The following is a 20,242-nucleotide window of genomic DNA, read 5'->3' on the forward strand; positions in this document are numbered from 1 at the left end:
CTGATGTCATCCATCTGTTTTGATGAGCCAAGCCTAACAGACACATGTTTAATGTAAATTTAGGCATGGCATTTCCTCTGACTATACACATTCCCTTAAAGGTATTGCCTTTTTATATATTAGATCTAATTAGATTTAGACTGTCTGGATTATGATGCTTGGAATGAGAAACTATTTTATTTTCCTCTTTGGACTTGTAATTAACAAGTTCTGCAAGGAGACTTTTTAATTGTTTCTGTAATTAACTCATCACTGCCTTACTTTCATGCTGAACTTTAAAGAGCTAGCTTTGAAATTGCCCCTTTTTTTTGTATGTGAGGCGAGAGATTGTGAGACACCACTGCACACTCTTGTATGGGACTAACAGTCATATTTATTATCATCTGATTTACTAGTATTGTTGGTCATACTTTGACTCTGGCTTTCAGGTAATAAGATCAATGGCCAGAGAGATCTTCCTGTTAAGACTAAAAAGGCCTTTGGCCTCCTTAACATTGCCATAATGGCTCTGTACACATCTGATGGCCATCTAACAGCAACCCTACAGTTTTTTTATTTTGCACACTCCATTTGTCTTTGTCCTCAGCTTCTCCACAAAGTGAATTATGCCTCCCATGTACTTTTTGGCTGTAGGTTGTGGTCTTGCCATGGAGAAGGTCTGGCTCTCCTGTTCTGATTGTGTTATATAACTTCCATTATAACAGAGAGGAGAAAGTGAAGAGGATCAGGAGTTGTTTAGAACCAACTGAAATTGCAGTGTGGTCAATGTAATGTTTGACTGATTACGTGGTGCTCTTTCAGAAAGTAATAACTTTCGTCACCCACACACTGCAGTAAGACATGGAGCTCAGAACATGTCAAATATGAAGTAGTTATGTATCATTCTTAACATTCTCCGAGCAGTAATTGCAAAGTGCATAAGTTCATGTTTTTCTGAATCAGAATGTAAAGGTATAAGATTTACTGTACACGGAGAATGCTCTAATGCTGTATTTAGACAAGGGAAGCAAAAACCTTCATGCCAGTCGGCAAGGACACCAAGGCTAGAAAGACGGTAACGACTAAAGTAATCCAGCACGACGGTATGTTGCTATGGTGATTTCACTTAACAAACGGTGCAAATCCAACATCCGGTAGAAAACAACGCTATGGCAAAAGATATTAAATATTTGAACTCTGGCATGGCGACTGACGGCATTCACCGCCAGCCTCGACGGCATTTACCGTTTTGTTCTCATTGAAAGCAATGACATCCGGTTTGCCAGCTACCTCAAACCACGTAAACACAGCACAAGAGATTGCACCGGCTATGCTAATGTTGCCAAACTTACCAATTTTTCCTTCCGACTAAATCGCAGTTCCAATTCCTTGAATTCAGTGTCTGATATCAGCCATCACTATTGGTGAAGAAGTCTCAGAACGACTGCCCCCTCTCCTTGGAGCCACGGAAGTTCAAGACCGACCGCAGTACTGCAGGCATTGTTAGCAGAAAACAGGATCTCCCCATTATAGTGAATGGAAAAATTGCTATCTTCGCGTAAATAAAAAATCAAACGTAATCACGGTACCAATAATTGCATCAAATAGCCTTGTTTTTAATTTTTTTTTTTAGCAAATATTTTTCTTTTAACTGTGCATTGTTGAGAATGGGCTCGTAAGTAAGTGTTTCACGGTCAAGTCTACACCTGTTGTATTCTGTTCATGTGACCAAAGATTTGATTTGACGAATGTCCTTGAACTGATTTTATTTTGAAATCACACAGAAAAAGTTATACGGATAATTAAGTTGCTAATGGCAGCCTGCAGTACCCTGGTCGGCCTTCAACTTCAGATACTCAATGAGGGGGCAGCACTGGGCTAGCCTGCAAAGTCACTACCTGGAGTAGTTCAAACTGCGCATGTTATGTCTCCATGAGACACCATCTTAACAGACTTCATATGTTTTCAATGCGCTGTTGAGTCTACACATAGGAATGAATAGTGTCGTGATCGATTGCTTTGTCCATTCATATAAACAGTAATTTCCCCCACCACCCTCTGCCCCTACATTCATACATCTACCAGACACCTCTGGCAACTTAACCTTTGTTGCCCATCCACTGCTCAAAGCGTTGTTCTCCTACCACCGCGTCCCAGGATTCCACACATATTTCCTTAGCTTTTATGTCTCTTGTCTCTGTGCTTCCTCCACTCCGGTTTCAGCATGCCTAATTAAACGCAACATGATGGAATTCCCAGCTGGGAAGAGCTGAGGGAGGCAGAAATTAAACTCCTCTCACCTCAGTGCTTCCCTGAGAGCAGATCTGGGCATGTTATCACTTTCAGACACCACAGCAGTATTCCCAACCTGAGATTGAAACTCTCTGAACGTTACTCTCTCTGAACGTTACTCTCTCTGAACGTTACTCTATCTCCTACACCACTTGAGGAATCTAGCTAAACACCCTGATGGCAATCAACTCTTGTTCTTTCTCACTCTTACACTTTACGGTCACTTCTGCTTTTGAAGTCCCTCGTCTTTCTCTCTCTGTCACTCAGTCACTCACTCACCAACACATCAGTATTGTGGTGATCTCTACTGTCACAAATGTCTAAACACTACTACTTACTGCATATCATACCCTGATGTCTTGTTTTCTCTCTCTGCAGACATACATCGGCAGTGTGGTGATCTCCATGAACCCATACAGGTCTTTGCCTATCTTCACACCAGAGAAGGTGGAGGAGTATCGCAACAGGAACTTCTACGAGCTCAGCCCACACATGTGAGTCCCTGGCCTAGGTCCTTCCTCCACCCGGTCTTTGTTAAGAGCCGTTTACCTCCACCCCACTGCTGGCATGTTGTTGTGTAGGTTGCATCTTTTTGTCAAAGTTGAGGCCACAAGCAACAAAGGCCCCCTGTTTTATAAAGACTTGATGTTTCAGGCAAAATGTCAAACACACAAGTGAACAGCATTGTTTGGTGCACACCATCAGAAATATTTGAGCCCAACAGAAACAATCCACATGTCGGACAGTAGGTTGGTGGAGAGGTTTTGGTTTTGCCTTCTTTGAGTTCAGTTTACTGTTCCCTTCGTGATTTCCATGGACCAGTATGGTTGAACAACTACAGTTCAACCAAATGAACCAGTAATGAGATGGAGGACATGCTGTGCTGCTGACCTACACACTAGCCCTTGTTTTGGCATACAGACAGTTGGTTAGTGGGGGGCTGTGCCTCAGACCCCGTGTTGTGCCACACTCCAGCGGGTGGCTGTCTGTCCCTCCACAGCGGTGCCAGAACCAGCCCATAGGCCCTGCTACTCAGCCACAGTAAAACAAAGGAAAGCATTTGTCAATTAGCTTGCCTGCCTGCTGTCTCCCTGGGCTGCAGAAGACACTCTATGGCTCTCTAAGGGAGAGGGGGGCGAGAGAGAGGCCCTTTAGCTGTCCCAGCAATGACAGGCTTCTCACAGACAAACAAAAGAAAGGGTATTTTATTTACACTAGCACTTACACTCCAAAGGGCCTGCTCCTCTTCCAGAACCCCCTTTTTCTCTCTCTCCAAATGCGGTAACTCGGTGACCGCAGATGTGTCCAGCTGTTTGCTTTTGGCAAGCTCATTCCTGAATGTTTTCCACTCTGTCTCCAGACCCTATAGCTGTTCTGTTCACGGTCTTTCTCTCGCCTGCAGTTTCTCTTCCACCAGCGTCATCAGTCTTGTTTAAAATAAGTGCTCCAGTGAGGAAATACATTATTCAGACCACTTTTCCAGTATTTTGTTACGTTAGTCTTATGCTAAAATTGATTCAATCGTTTTTTTCCCCCTCATCAATCTACGCACAATACCCCATAATGACAAAGCAACAACAGGTTTCTAGACATTTTTGCAGATGTATTACAAATACAGGCACACCTGTATTTGGCGAGTTTCTCCCATTGTTCTCTGCAGATCCTCTCAAGCTCTGTCAGGTTGGATGGGGAACTTCGAGGCACAGCTAGTCTCAGGTCTCTCTAGTGATGTTCGATCGGGTTCAAGTCCTGAGCGCTCTAGCAGGGCCACTCAAGGACATTCAGAGACTTGTCCTGAAGCCACTCCAGCATTGTCTTGGCAGTGTGCTGTCATGACGTTGGCCTGTGGGTAAGGTTTATGACCCCCTCATACCTTTCTCCCCTCTCTCGACTCTACTGAAGGACTCTTGAATAGCCTTTGTTTAACATAGAGAGTCTGGGAACATCAAACAAGTGGGGGAAAGGAACCATATTTCTGTAATAGAACCAGTTGAAAATATGCGTTGGTACTTAATGAATATGATGTCAGTTCGGTTGTCATCTGAGACATGACTGATGACAGGACAACATAAACTGTATCTGGGGAAGTCTACACATTCTAGTTATCAGATTCACATGGAATTGTTGTGCAATTTAAATGTTTAAATATGACACTATTTGTGAAAAGATGAAATGTAATTTTAGCTTCCAAATGAGAGAATTGGGTTTTCATAAAGTTAGAGCTCTGCTCAATCAGTGGCCCGCCCCTGTGAAAAGACATGGGTTATAAACAATGACACACACCCTTCTCTCCATCCACCATATAAGCCCTTGACAAAAAATTAACTATCTGTTCCGAGGACGATAGGACGACGGTCCATACGTTGAAAAGGACTAACATGTCAACTACAGAACTAAGCCAACCTCAGCGTGAGCTTTGGTTGTGAATGGTATAAACTTTGAACTCTTATTCACTAAAGAAGTGAGATCCTAGCCGTTGAGTTAGCAACAGCAGCTGTAAATGTGGGCTAGGAAAGGACGGACGACTTATCCAGTCTAACACACAACGACAATACTACAACGAATCCAATTTACCACCAGACATTCTTCCGAGGACAGGAAGATCTCTGTTGGCCAGCATCTACGACCAACCTACCGAAGTGCCGCTCAGAGTAAATATTTATTGCATTTTCCTTTTCCAAATGGGCGGTAATTTAGAATGCATAAGACATTGTATTTACGATAGCATAACCTCTCCCTTTGTTCCCAGTCTTCCCGCTCTTTCACTCAAACCCAACCCCCTTTTCTTTGTGTAACCAGCTGTCATACCTGTTCCGTCCGCTAGGGACGTTTTCCTTTATGACATCATTTGTAATCAAGGTATGATTCATTCTGTGTATATGTAATTCTGTGTCATTAGTTAGGTATTTAATAAATAAATAATTAAACCCAACTTTGTATTGCTGATTCAACTTGTTAGCCAGGGTTCGTGAAGATAACTAAGAATTTACAACTTTCAGATGAGACTGAAATAAGGTGACAATTAATATTGACTGCTATTAATGTAAAATACTACTAGGTCTTTAAGAGTTTATTCGGAAGTTAACAGCTCTATAAACACTCTTTCGTGGTGCCCGACTTTCTAGTTAATAACATTTATATGATTAGCTCAATCAGGTAATATTAATTACAGAGAAAGGAATTTATAGAATAGCATGTCATATCACTTAATCCGGCATAGCCAAAGACACAACATTGCTTAGGGTCGTTGTCTTATTGGAAGGTGAACCTTCGCCCCAGTCTGAGGTCCTGAGCGCTCTGGAGCAGGTTTCCATCAAGGACCTCTCTGAACTCTGCACTGCTCATCTTTCCCTCGATCCCGACTAGTCTCCCAGTCCCTGCCACTGAAAAACATCCCCACAGCATGATGATGCTGCCACCACCATGCTTCACCCTAGGGATGCTGCCAGGTTTCCTCCAGGTGTGATGCTTGGCATTCAGGCCAAAGAGTTTAATCTTGGTTTCACCAGACCAGAGAATCTTGCTTCTCATGGTCTGAGTCCTTTAGGTGCCTTTTGGCGAACTCCAAGTAGGCTGTCATGTGCCTTTTACTGATGAGTGGCTTCCGTCTGACCGCTTTACCATAAAGCCCTGATTGGGTTCTTGGCCTCCACCCTGACCAAGGCACCCCCCTGATTGCAGTTTGGCTGGGTGGCCAGCTCTAGGAAGAGTCTTGGTGCTTCCAAATTTCTTCCATTTAAGAATGATGGAGGCCACTGTGTTCTTGGGGACCTTCAATGCTGCAAAATATTTTTGGTACCCTTCCCCAGATCTGTGCCTCGACACAATCCTGTCTCTTTTGCTCTGACATACACAACCTTTCGAAAGTTTGGGGTCACTTTGAAATGTCGTTGTTTTTTAAAGAAAAGCACAATTAATTTTTTTAATTTAACCTTTATTTATCTAGGCAAGTCAGTAAGAACATTCTTATTTACAATGATGGCCTAGGAACAGTGAATTAACTGCCTTGTTCAGGGGCAGAACATCAATTTTTACCTTGTCAGCTCGGGGATTTGATCTAGCAACCTTTGGGTTACTGGCCCAACACACTAACCACTAGGCTACCTGCCGCCCCACATTTTTTGGGGGCCATTAACATAACGTCAAATTGATCAGAAATACAGTGTAGATATTGTTAATGTTGTAAATTACTATTGTAGCCGTAAACTGCAGAATTTTTATGGAATATCTACATAGGCGTACAGAGGCCCATTTATCAGCAACCATCACTCCTGACAATGGCACGTTTTATTAGCTAATCCAAGTTGATCATTTTAAAAGGCTAATTGATCATTAGAAAATCCTTTTGCAATTGTTCTATTACAGGCTCAAAATGGCCAGAAACAAAACTTTCTTCTGAAACTCGTCAATCTATTCTTGTTCTGAGAAATGAAGGCTATTCCACGCGAGAAACTGAAGATCTCGTACAACACTGTGTACTACTACCTTCACAAAATATAATGAGTGGGAGGCCCCGGTGCACAACTGAGGAAGAGGACAAGTACATTAGTGTCTAGTTTGAGAAACAGACGCCTCACAAGTCCTCAACTGGAAGCTTCATTAAATAGTACCCATAACACACCAGTCTCAACATCAACAGTGAAGAGGCGACTCCGGCATGCTGGCCTTATTGGCCTTCCTCTGTCCAGTGTCAGTGTTCTTTTGCCCATCTTAATCTTTTATTTTTATTGACCAGTCTGAGATATGGCTTTGTCTTTGCAACTCTGCCAGAAGACCAGCATCCCAGAGTCACCTCTTCACTGTTGATGTTGAGACTGGTTTTTTGCGGGTACACACACAACCTGTTGCAGCATACATTGATCTTCAGTTTAAAGTATTTTCTGTATTTATACTGTACATGTACGAAGTTCCCCTTACTCAATCAATATCTGCCAATGCCATCTCTGATTCTTTCTACAGTACATTGCAGTCTGCATTCAAGGTTGTAGTACTCAGCATGTTTTCAGCTCTCTTCAATTTTCTCAGACATGTTAGTTAGAAGGATTCCAATCTAGGCTAAAATGGTTAATGTTGTCCTGATAGGGCTCAACGTTTCTCATATCACTTGCTAGTCAGACTTAGTTCGGTTTCAGCATAACGGATTAGTCCCTCTTTATTGGGGCGGTTTCTCTGAATGGTCCAGAAGTGGCTGTCTGTCATGGCCCAAACCAAACGCTTCATACATTGATCTTAGTCCTCCTGTCCCTGTCAGACCATCTGAACCGGTCATTCTGTCTTTGTTTTGTTGACTAACCACCTGCTCTGTGTAACATGAGACCACCGAGTCCAGACCACTGCCACACGTCAAACCTGTCTGTCACTCCATTTCACCACGACTGAAAACTGAGGAAATGCCATAGTCAGGGTTGAAAATAGCTTGAAAAGTCAGTCACTAATACATCTCAGTTTTTGAGATTCTGTATGACACTTGCCACCCACCCTGAATGATTTTTAAGGTATTGATAATACACAAGTTGGCTTCACCATTATTATCAATGACTTGCAGTATGAACATCTGTAGGAAATCAACACTTCTACCCTAGTTTATAGAAAGACCCTAATGCAGTCAAATAAAGATGTGTGTGTGATCAACAGGCTTGTTTTTATGAAGTGAACATCAATTCCCTTCCCCTAAGGTAGATGTTAATGTTTGGTAGGGAAACGCATTTGAATAGAACATTAACATGTCTTTGTATACCAGCTAGGCTAAGGCAGAGCAGACATGCATCACTGCAGGCAAGGAGGCTTGAGTTATCTATCTTTATAACTTTGTGCTACAGTGTCTTCAAAGTATTCATGCCCCTTGAATTATTCCACATTTTTGTTACAACCTGAATTCTAAAAGGATTAAAAAAAAAACATGTTTATCTCACCCATCTACACACAATAGCCCATCATGACAAAGTGAAAAGATGTTTGTAAATGTTATGATAAATAAATGCAGATCTCATTTACATAAGTATTCACACCCCTGACTTAATACTTTTGTAGACGCACCTTTGGCTGCGATTACAGCTTTGAGTCATCTTGGGTGTATTAGTTTTGCACATCTGGATTTGGGGATATTCTTCCTCGCAGATGTTATCAAGCTCTTAAGTTGGATAGGGAGCAGTGGTGAACAGCAATCTTCAAGTCTTTCCACAGATTTTCAATGGGATTCAAGTCTGGGCTTTGGCTGTGCCACTCAAGGACTTTCACATTCTTGTTCTGAAGCCATGTTAGTGACGCTTTGGCTGTATGTTTGGGTCATTGTCCTGTTACAATTTAATTCTAACATGCTGACCACATCGCCTGCTGCAAAATAAATATATACATGTTATTCAATCATTGCATCCACACTGCTCACGCGCATCTGCGTAGCCAGGCGCTAAAGTAGATCTTGGTTCTATGCTTGACGTGATGCAGTCCCGCTTCTCCCATCTCCTCATTGGTTTTCAGGAGCATATACCCACGTGGGTGATTTGAAAGCTGAACTGAGGTCCACACTCCAGCCCAGTTGGTGGTGGTAATGCACCTTTTAAAGTTGGTTGCCAACCTCCATATAAAGTCCAAAGAAGAAGCCTGATGGAGGAGAGATTACTAGAAACAAACTCGGTTTACCATTTTATCCATGGATTAATTGTCAGAGTAGAAGACCTTATGCATTTCAGGTAAAATAACAACCTAATGTTTATATCCCAGGACAAATTAGCTAGCAACAGCAAGCTAGCTAGCTAAACATTTAATGCTTTTCGACCTGTCCCCAAGTTAATATATTTTGTTCAATGTCCGTTTTGATATTTCAACCTGCGTGTCTCGTAATGTTCTATTGCTCAGGACTGGCTTCCATCTGGCCACTGTCCGATAAAGCCCAGATTGGTGAAGTGCTGTAGAGACTGTTGTCCTTCTGGCAGGTTCTCCCATTTTAGTCAAGGAACTATGTAGTTCTGTCAGATTAGTCATTGGGTTCGTGGTCATCTCCCTGACCAAAGTCCTTCTTGTCCGATTTCTCCATTTGGTTGGATGTCCAGCTCTAGAACACTCAAGAAATTGTTTTATACCCTTCCCCAGATATATGCCTCATCACAATTCTATCTCGGAGATCTACGGACAGTTCGTTCGACTTCATGATATAGTTTCTGCTCTGACATGCACTGTCAACTGTGGGAACATTATATAGACCGGTGTTTCTTTTAAATCATGTCCAAACAATTGAATTGGCAAGTTGTAGTGATGTCACAAGGTTGATCAAAAGAAATTGTATGCACCTCTACTTAATTTGGAGTGTCATAGCAAAGGGGTGTGACAACTTATGTAAATTAGATTTCTGGATTTCAATTTCAATACATTTGCAAAATGTCTAAACATGTTTTCACTTTGTCATTATGGGGTATTGCGTGTAAATGTGTGAGGGGGGGGGGGAAATCTATTTAATACATTTTGAATTCAGATTGTATCACAGGGTTTCCTAAACTCGGCCCTTGGACCCGTCAAGGGGTATGAATACTTTCTAAAGGCACTTTATGTAATAGAAACATACTCTAGACCAGGGGTATTCAACTGGACCCTCCGAGGTCCGGAGCCTGGTGGTTTTCTGTTCTACCTGATGATGAATTGCATCCACCTGGTGTCCCAGGTCTAAATCAGTCCCTGATTACAAGGTAACAATGAAAAAAATGCAGTGGAAATGGTTTTGAGGTCCAGAGTTGAGTTTGAGGGCTCTAGATGGACTATTGCTGTTGATACTGGATGAGGAATGGCACATATTTAGTGCTGGACTGTGCCTGTATTCTTAAGCCATCTCAGAGTAGGAGTGCTGATCTAGGATCAGTGTTGCCTTTGGATCACAATAACATATGAACAGGGGAACCTGATCCTAGATCAGCACGTCTACTCTGAGATGCCTTATGAGTACGGGCTCAGGAGTACCTAGGCTAGTATTTGGGATGGTGCTGATTTTAATCTTCAGCCATTTTCCTCGATTACCATTATCAGATCTACAAGTCACAAAAGACAACAGTGGGCTATGACTAAATGGGGAGTTGAATCCGCTCCCCAGCTTGTGGGCAATGTGGTAGAGTTATTGGCTGGATAGATTCAAGGGGAATGAGCCGCTCCTCCAGAAAACACTTTATTTTACCACACCAACCTGTTCTTTCAAAGGTCGACCATGCAGTAAAACAACAAGATTAAATGAAAGATAAACATTTACTTGGCTTAGCAAGATCCCCACACATGCAGCTTTGTTCAGCCAAGTGGTCCTTTACGCCATGACCCAAAAGGCCACTGGGTATTTACATTGAAATTAAATAACACATGCACACGCACTCAATTTTCATGCAAACCTGAAAGGATCATGAGTGAAACAAGAAGAGTATCTAAGTATTCCATTGGTTTTCACTAGGCACATAATCCTGATGTAGGCCTGTAGTTGTGATTTATATGAATGATAAGAAGCCATTAGTTAATTCATCCATGCATGGCACTGCCTGGTATAGAGGTCTTGGATGGCAGGAAGCTTGACCCCAGTGATGTACTGGGCTGTTTGCACTACCCTCTGTAGTGCCTTGTAGTCGGAGGCCGAGCAGTTGCCATACCAGGCAGTGATGCAATCAGTCAGGATGCTCTCGATAGTGCAGCTGTAGAACCTTTTTTGTGGATCTGAGGAACCATGCCAAATCTTTTCAGTCTCCTGAGGGGGAATAGGTTTTGTCGTGCCCTCTTCACGACTGTCTTGGTGTGCTTGGACCTTGTTAGTTTCTTGATGTGGACCCCAAAGAACTTGAAGCTCTCAACCTGCTCCACTGCAGCCCCGTCGATGAGAATGGGGGCATGCTCTGTCCTATTTTTCCTGTAGTCAACTCATCTCCTTTATCTTGATCACGTTGAGGGATAGGTTGTTGTCCTGGCAACACATGGCTAGGTCTCTGACCACCTCCCTATAGGCTGTCTTGTCCGTGATCAGGCCTACCACTGTTGTCATCGGCAAACTTAATGATGGTGTTGGAGTCATGCCTGTCCGTGCAGTCCTGAGTGAACAGGGAGTACAGGAGGGGACTGAGCTCGCACCCCTGAGGGGCCCCTGTGTTGAGGATCAGCGTGGCGGATGTGTTGTTACCTACGCTTACCACCTGGGGGTGGCCCGTCAATGAGTGGGTTGTCGGAGATGGGTTGTCGGAGGGCGTAAATGGATTTCTTATAAGCTTCCAGATTAGTTCCGCTTCTTGAAAGTGGCAGCTCTAGCCTTTTAGCTCACTGTTTGTTGCCTGTAATCCATGGCTTCTGGTTGGGGTATGTACGTACGGTCCCTGTGGGGATGACGTCATCGATTCACTGATGTGTTGTACTCCTCAATGCCATCGGAGGAATCCCGGAACATATTCTAGTCTGTGCAAGCAAAACAGTCCTGTAGCTTAGCATCTGCTTCATCTGACCACTTTTTTTTATTGCTCTAGTCACTGGTGCTTCCTGCTTTAATTTGAGCTTGTAAGCACACTGCCCGTAGGGCTGCACGGTATGGGCAAATAATCAAATAAAATAAAGACTTATTTTTAACGAAATGTTGCAATTGCGATTTCACTTGCAAAACTGTTGAAATCATGGAAATAGAATGACTTCTAATTCTATAGTTAGAATATAATAGTGGGCACTTTGAATACAGTGTTTGAGATGACAATGAATGCCAAGGAGGAGTGATTGTGACAGGGTAGGAACTAAAGTGTTAAGTGTTTCCTTGGGGACCCTATAAGCTTTGGCTACATTGCATGTTCTCTCTTAGCTACTTCATGTAGCTAACATATTCTTGCGTTGCATATTCCTCTTTGATTTAGAAGATATTGTTACACAAACATGCTGATTTCGGTCTACACCATCACTGGTATTATCAGGCTGAATTAGCTAATAGTGTCATTATAGAACGCTAGTGGATTTATATTATGAAGCAAGTTGAAAACAGCGTTGTTGTCATCAACATTGTTGCATGTGCTGCATTGACCATGCAGACTGTACACAAGTGTCTTGTGGTTGAGGAACATCAAATGCCCTCCTTGAGTGACAGGGGGTGTGGCTAGGTCTGTGTGGAAAGTGGCACGGAGAGAGAGAGCGAAGTAAACCATGAAAATTGACATTACATGTGGTGTATCACATTTAACAAACCAAACATTCAAATACCGGTATGTAAATTAAAAACCCAAACCGGTCCCTGCATCAATACCGGTATATCATAAAATACGGTATACTGCCCAGCCCTAGTTTATTAATATTTCTGTAGAAATCTGTGATACCCTGTCCAGCTTCTAGCGCAGGGGTGTCAAACCGGCCCGTGGGTTGTTTGAGTAATAAAATGTATTACTAAAACCAAATCGATACTGTGTAGAAATGATAATGGACCTTTAATCATAAAGTTTGACTATCCAGCTTGCTCATAATCCCAAGACAGTCACAGAGCATCGAATTGCAAAAACAATGGATAGAGGACTCATTATTTTTTGGGTTGCAAAGTTTGATGGCAAGGAAATATAATTGATTTTCAGTGCGGGCCTACGGACCTCGTTGAAGACCCAATGTGGCTCTCGGGGCAAAATTAGTTCAAAACCCCTTTTTCTATTGTGAAGATGATGTTGTCTGAGGCAGACTGCTTAGACCCCACTTGTTGCTCCACGTGTCTGGGCCTGGAGACTGCAGATGGACAGGGGATAGTTGAGTAGCACTGGGAGGCCCACTCAAACCAAACTGTTTTCTTTCACTATTTGGCTAGAGGAAAAACATGCCCCAAGATTTGGTCAAACTGTGAGGGGGGGAAACTAAAGATTGTCTGCCTCCATCACAGCTGGTTGGAGAACTGAAATATGAAGTTCTCTTTTTTGTTATTACTGTACATGGGGTGACGTAAAGGGAAAAGGTACAGTTGAAGTCGGAAGTTTACATACACTTTAGCCAAATACATTTGAACTCAGTTTTTCACAATTCCTGACATTTAATCCTAGTAAAAATGTCCTGTTTTAGGTCAGTTACGATCACCACTTTATTTTTGTTTTTGTTGTGATGAAGGCTTCAGGGCGCCCAAGAAAGTACAGCAAGCGCCAGGACCGTCTCCTAAAGTTGATTCAGCTGTGGGATCGGGGCACCACCAGTACAGAGCTTGCTCAGGAATGGCAGCAGGCAGGTGTGAGTGCTTCTGTACACACAGTGAGGTGAGACTTTGAGGATGGCCCGGTGTCAAGAAGGGCAGCAAAGAAGCCACTTCTCTCCAGGAAAAACATCAGGGACAGACTGATATTCTGCTAGAGGTACAGGGATTGGACTGCTGAGGACTGGGGTAAAGTCATTTTCTCTGAATCCCCTTTCTGATTTCTTTGGGGCATCCGGAAAAAAGCTTGTCTGGAGAAGACAAGGTGAGCGCTACCATTAGTCCTGTGTCATGCCAACAGTAAAGCATCCTGAGACCATTCATGTGTGGGGTTGCTTCTCAGCCAAGGGAGTGGGCTCACTCACAATTTTGCCTACGAACACAGCCATGATTAAAGAATGGTACCAACACGTCCTCCAAGAACACTTTCTCTCAACCATCCAGGAACAGTTTGGTGACGAACAATGCCTTTTCCAGCATGATGGAGCACCTTGCCATAAGGCAGAAGTGATAACTAAGTGGCTCGGGGAACAAAACATAGATATTTTGGGTCCATGGCCAGGAAACTCCCCAGACCTTAATCCCATTGAGAGCTTGTCGTCAATCCTCAAGAGGCGGGTGGACAAACAAAAACCCTTCCTCTGATTTTCCCATGTTGTCAAATACAGAGGCACTGAGTTTGAAGGTAGGCCTTGAAATATATCCAAAGGTACACCTCTAATTGACTCAAATTATGTCAATTAGCCAGAAGCTTCTAAAGACAACATAACATTTTTCTGGAATTTTCCAAGCTGTTTAAAGGCACAGTCAACTTAGTGTATGTAAACTTCTGACCCACTGGAATTGGGATGGAGTACTAGTACGGAGTCGATGTGCAGGGGTACCAGTACGGAGTCGATGTGCAGGGGTACCAGTACGGAGTCGATGTGCAGGGGTAAGAGGAAATTGAGGTAGATACCTACATCAAATTTTATTTGTCACATACACGTGTTGAGTAGGTGTTTATTTCAGGTGTAGCGAAATGCTTGTTTCTAGCTCCAACAGTGCAGTAATATCTAATAAGTAATGTCTAACAATACACCCAATCTAAAGGAATGGAATTAAGAATATATAAATATTTGGGCGAGCAATGTCAGAGCAGCATAGACTAAGATACAGTAGAATAGAATACAGTATATACATGAGATGAGTAATGCAAAATATGTAAACATTATTAAAGTGACTTGTTTTCTGTTATTAAAGTGGCCAGTGATGAATTCAAGTCTGTCTATTTAAAAATACATAATTTTTCAAAGTGAACCTTTATTTAACTCGACAAGTCAGTTACAATGACGGCCGACTGTGGAACAGTGGGTTAACTGCCTTGTTCAGGGGCAGAACGACAGATTTTTACCTTGTCAGCTCGGGGATTCGATCCAGCAACGTTTTGTTTACTGGGCCAACGCTCTAACCACAAGGCTACCTGCTGCCCTATGTGAACTCAGCAAAAAAAAGAAACGTCCTCTCACTGTCAACTGTGTTTATTATAAGCAAACTTAACATGTGTAAATATTTGTATGAACATAAGATTCAACAACTGAGACATAAACTGAACATGTTCCAGACATGTGACTAACAAATGTAATAATGTGTCCCTGAACAAAGGGGTGGTCAAAATCAAAAGTAAGTCAGTATCTGGTGTGGCCACCAGCTGCATTAAGTACTGCAGTGCATCTCCTCCTCATGAGGCCCACATGAGGGAGGAGGATGTCTTCCCGGTAACGCACAGCGTTGAAATTGCCTGCAATGACAACAAGCTCAGTCCGATGATGCTGTGACACATCGCCCCAGACCAGGACAGACCCTCCACCTCCAAATCGATCCCTCTCCAGAGTACAGGCCTCAGTGTAACGCTCATTCCTTCGACGATGAACGCGAATCCGACCATCACCCCAGGTGAGACAAAACCACGACTCGTCAGTGAAGAGCACTTTTTGCCAATCCTGTCTGGTCAAGCGACCGTGGGTTTGGCCCTATAGGTGACGTTGTTGCCGGTGATGTCTGGTGAGGACCTGCCTTACAACAGGCCTACAAGCCCTCAGTCCAGCCTCTCTCAGCATATTGCGGACAGTCTGAGCACTGATGGAGGGATTGTGCATTCCTGGTGTAACTCGGGCAGTTGTTGCCATCCTGTACCTGTTCCGCAGGTGTGATGTTTGGATATATCGATCCTGTGCAGATGTTACACATGGTCTGCCACTGCGAGGACGATCAGCTGTCCATCCTGTCGCCCTGTAGTGTTGTCTTAGGCGTCTCACAGTACGGACATTGCAATTTATTGCCCTGGCCACATCTGCAGTCCTCATGCCTCCTTGCAGCTTGCCTAAGGCACGTTTACACAGATGAGCAGGGACCCTGGGCATCTTTCTTTTGGTGTTTTTCGGAGTCAGTAGAAAGACTTTTAGTGTCCTGAGGTTTCATAACTGTGACCTTAATTACCTACCGTCTGTAAACTGTTAGTGTCTAAACGACCGTTCCACAGGTGCATGTTCATGAATTGTTTATAGTTCATTGAACATGCATGGAAACAGTGTTTAACTTCTTTCCGCTAGGGGGCAGAATTTTTATGTTTGGAAAAATAACGTTCCCAAGGTAAACAGACTATTTCTCAGGTCCAGATGCATATAATTATAATATAATTTGACAGATTAGGATAAACACTCTAAAGTTTCCAAAACTGTCAAAATATTGTCTGTGAGTATAACAGAACTGATTTTTGCAGGCGAAGACCTGAGGAAATCCAACCCGGAAGTGGCTTTTATTTGGAAAAATCCCTGTTCCGTTGCCTGCCCCTCCATTTTTAAAGGGGTATCAACCAGATTCTTTTTCCAATGGCTTCCTCAGGCTGTGACCAGGCTTTAGACATAGTTTCAAGCTTTTATTTTGAAAAATGAGTGAGATTTTTCAAAACGCGACATGGTGTGCTTTGATTAGTTCCTGCGCGCGAGAGATGTAGCTCGACATTTTCTTTCTCTGAAGTATTGAATAGTTTACCGTCCGGTTGAAATATTATCGATTATGTATGTTAAAAACAACCTGAGGATTGATTTATAAAACAACGTTTCACATGTTTCGACGAACATTACGGATACTTTTTGGAATTTGTCTGCCTTTCAGGACCGGAACGAGCATGTGGTTTTCTGACCATAACGCGCAAACCAAATGGCGGTGTTTGGTTATAAAACTAATCTTTATCTTACAAAAATAACATTTATTGTGTAACTGGGAGTCTTGTGAGTGCAAACATACGAAGATTATCAAAGGTAAGCGATTCATTTTATTGCTTTTCTGACTTTCGTGACCAAGCTAATTTGAGGCTAGCTGTCACGTTCCTGACCTGTTTTCTCTTGTTTTTTGTATGTGTTTAGTTGGTCAGGGCGTGAGTTGGGGTGGGCATTCTATGTGTTTCTATGTTTAGGTCGTTTGTAATTAGCCTTATATGGTTCTCAATCAGGGACAGGTGTTTGACGTTTCCTCTGATTGAGAACCATATAAAGGTAGGCTGTTCACACTGTTTGTTTGTGGGTGGTTGTCTTCCGTGTCTGTATGTTGCACCACACGGGACTGTTTCGGTTTGTTTGTTCGTTTGTTGTAGTCTGTACCTGTTCGTGCGTTCTTCGTGTTATATGTAAGTTCTCATAGTTCAGGTCTGTCTACATTCGTTTGTTATTTTGTAGTTTGTTGAAGTGTTTTCGGTTTTCGTCTTTACTTTAATAAACTTCATTATGTCCACATTCCACGCTGCGCTTTGGTCCAATCCCTACTCCTCCTCTTCTTCCGAAGAGGAGGAGGACGACCATTACACTAGCTGTTTTTACTGTTAGTGATTGATAAACTCACAAAGGCTTGGATTGCTTTCGCTGTAAAGCATATTTTCAAAATCTGACACGATAGGTGGATTAACAACAAACTAAGCTGTGTTTTGGTATATTTCACTTGTGATTTCATGATTTATAAATATTTTTTGTATTGTTTTGGAATTTGGCGCTCTGCAATTCAGCGGTTGTTAACGAAAATGATCCCGCTATTGGGATCCGTGCGGCAAGATTTTAAGCCCTTTCCAATGAATATCTGTGAAGTTATTTGGATTTTTACGAATTAGCCTTGAAAGACAGGGTCCTGATAAAGGGTTGTTTCTTTTTTTGCTGAGTTTCTTTAAGGTAGCATTCTCTCTGTGCTAGTTTTGGCTATTTAACCTTTCTGGCGCATGCGTTCCGCTAGCGACCCACCTCGACAACATCCGGTGAAATTGCAGAGCGCCAAATTCAAAATACAGAAAGTCATAATAAACATTCATAAAAAATACAAGTGTTTTACATCGGCTTAAAGATGAACTTCTTGTTAATCCAGCCGCTTTGTCAAATTTCAAAAAGGCTTTACGGCGTAAGCATACCATGCGATTTATTTGAGGATAGCGCCCCACTTACAAAAGCATACAAACATTTTACAACCAAGTAAAGGAATTACAAAAGTCAGAAATGGCTATTTAAAATGAATCACATACCTTTGAAGATCTTCATATGGTTGCAGTCATGAGTCCCACCTACACAATAAAAGTTTGTTTTGTTCTATTAAGTCCCTCTTTATATCCCAAAAACTCAGTTTTGTTGGCGCGTTTTGTTCAGTAATCCACTGGCTCAAAGGCGGTCAAAACAAATTTCGTCGTAAATTTCGTCGTAACATGTCAAACGATGTTTATAATTAATCCTCAGGTTGTCAATTGTCTAAATAATCGATAATATTTCAACCGGACAATAGCGTATTCAATAGAAAGGAAAAACAACTAAGGGCGTGCACTCGGTCACACGCAAAACCAGCACTGCATGATTCTACAGTCCAATGAGAGAAAGGTATCATTCTTCATTTTTCAGAATACAAGCCTGAAACAATGTCTAAAGACTGTTGACATCTAGTGGAAGTCATATGAACTGCAATCTGGGTCCTAACCCATTAGAAACTCCATAGACATTCAAGTGAAAATACCCACGTCAAAAAAATCCCACTTCCTGGATGGATTTTCCTCATGTTTTCGCTGGCCATATCAGTTCTGTTATACTCAGACATTATCTTAACAGTTTTGGAATCTTTAGAGTTTTATATCCAAATCTACCAATTATGTGCATATCCTAGCTTCTGGGCCTGAGTAACAGGCAGTTTACTTTGGGCACGCTTCTCATCCAGATGTCGAAGTACTGCACCCAAGCCATAAGAAGTTTTAACAGTCTGATGGCCTTGAGATGGAACTTTTTCAGTCTCTCGGTCCCAGCTTTGATGCACCTGTATTGACCTCGCCTTCTGGATGGTAGCGGGGTGAACAGGCTGTGGCTCGGGTGGTTGTTGTCCTTGTTCCTTTTGGCCTTCCTGTGACATTGGTGCTGTAGGTGTCCTGGAGGGCAGGTAGTTTGCCCCTGATGATGCATTGGGCAGACCGCATCACCCTCTGGAGAGCCCTGAGGCTGCGGACAGTGCAGCTGCCATACCAGGTGGTGAAACAGCCCGACAGGATGCTCTCAATTGTGCATCTGTAAACGTTTGAGGGTTTTAGGTGCCAAGCCAAGTTTCTTCAGCCTCCTGAGGTTGAAGAGGCGCTGTTGCGCCTTCACCACACTGTCTGTGTGGGTGGACAATTTCAGTTTGTCAGTGACGTGTACGCCGAGGAACTTGAAGCTTTTTACTTTCACCCACTCTGGTCCTGTCGATGTGGATTGGGGTGTGCTCCCTCTGCTGTGTCCTGAAGTCCACAATCCGCTCCTTTGTTTTGTTGACGTTGGGTGAGAGGTTATTTTCCTGCCACCACACTTCCAAGGCTTTCACCACCTATAGGTAGGAGTAAATTGACTGGGCAACGGGATCAATAATGGACAGTAGCAGCAGCGTATGTGATGATAATATAAAAGTGTGTGGTGAATGTGTGCCTGTGTCTTTGTGCCAGCATTGGTTTGTGGTGTTAAATGGACGGCAATGAAAAATAGACTGTCTGCAACTTATCGTGAGAGATTCTAACTCAGTCGAGCAAAAACTTGAGACTATCGTAATATTAGAAATCGCGCACCAGCTGCTGTTAACAAGGAGACACCCCTTCCCTCTTAGTCTTACCCGTCCGGTCTAGATCAGTTGTTCTCAACTGGTTTTTCCTCGACCCAAATTGAACCAGGTTGTCTTGGTAGCGACCCAAAAAATAATTGAAAAAAAAAAGTCTGCAAATTTTTTTTTTCTGCTATAATGATTGTAAATGTAGCAATTATATGACAAGGGAACAACATTCCCATCTCATTGTCAATAATTACAATTTGCTTCCAAAATCAACCAAAACAGTGCTGTTAATAGCTTTATAATGAAAATACTGTGATTTGAAAATACTGTTTTATAATTTAATCTATGAAAATGTCTAATTCATTTTCATTTCTGCATTTCTTCATTTCTGCAAGATATATGTGTGTGCGTCCTTGTTCAGCCAAGACTCCAAGATACATAGAACATTACCAGTCTTCAGGTCTCGTCGATAGGATAGTCTCGAAATGGCGTTTGTTCTCCGGTGACTGCACATTTGCCAATAGAACAGAGGGCAATGGCAGTCTATTTGTTAGCCGACGTAATCTCGTCAGGCTGCCTCGCCCGCCTCCTTTAAAAAAAATGTTTGCTGCCGCTTCCTTTTTCAAGTCCCAGGGATTAGGGCCTGGTCCGGAGTATGCAGCATGTCCAGAGCTGCTGACTCATGGAAGTAGAAACCTTCATCCAAATCAAGGTTGGTGATCACTGTTTTGATGTCCAGAAGCAGTTTTTGGG

General features: G+C 42.7%; 1 protein-coding gene across 3 annotated transcripts in view; it reads left to right on the plus strand.

The window, feature by feature from the left end:
• The window catches only part of LOC129816573 (unconventional myosin-Ib-like), a 149,712-nt gene that overhangs the window by 26,311 nt on the left and 103,159 nt on the right, over positions 1-20,242 (plus strand). For all 3 annotated transcript variants that reach the window (XM_055871195.1, XM_055871196.1, XM_055871197.1), the window contains exon 3: positions 2,650-2,765. In XM_055871195.1, the coding sequence (XP_055727170.1) occupies positions 2,650-2,765 (116 nt within the window). The remainder of the gene's footprint in view (positions 1-2,649; positions 2,766-20,242) is intronic.

This window comes from Salvelinus fontinalis, chromosome 19 (genome assembly GCF_029448725.1).
Source record: "Salvelinus fontinalis isolate EN_2023a chromosome 19, ASM2944872v1, whole genome shotgun sequence".
In the NCBI taxonomy this organism is placed as follows: domain Eukaryota; kingdom Metazoa; phylum Chordata; class Actinopteri; order Salmoniformes; family Salmonidae; genus Salvelinus; species Salvelinus fontinalis.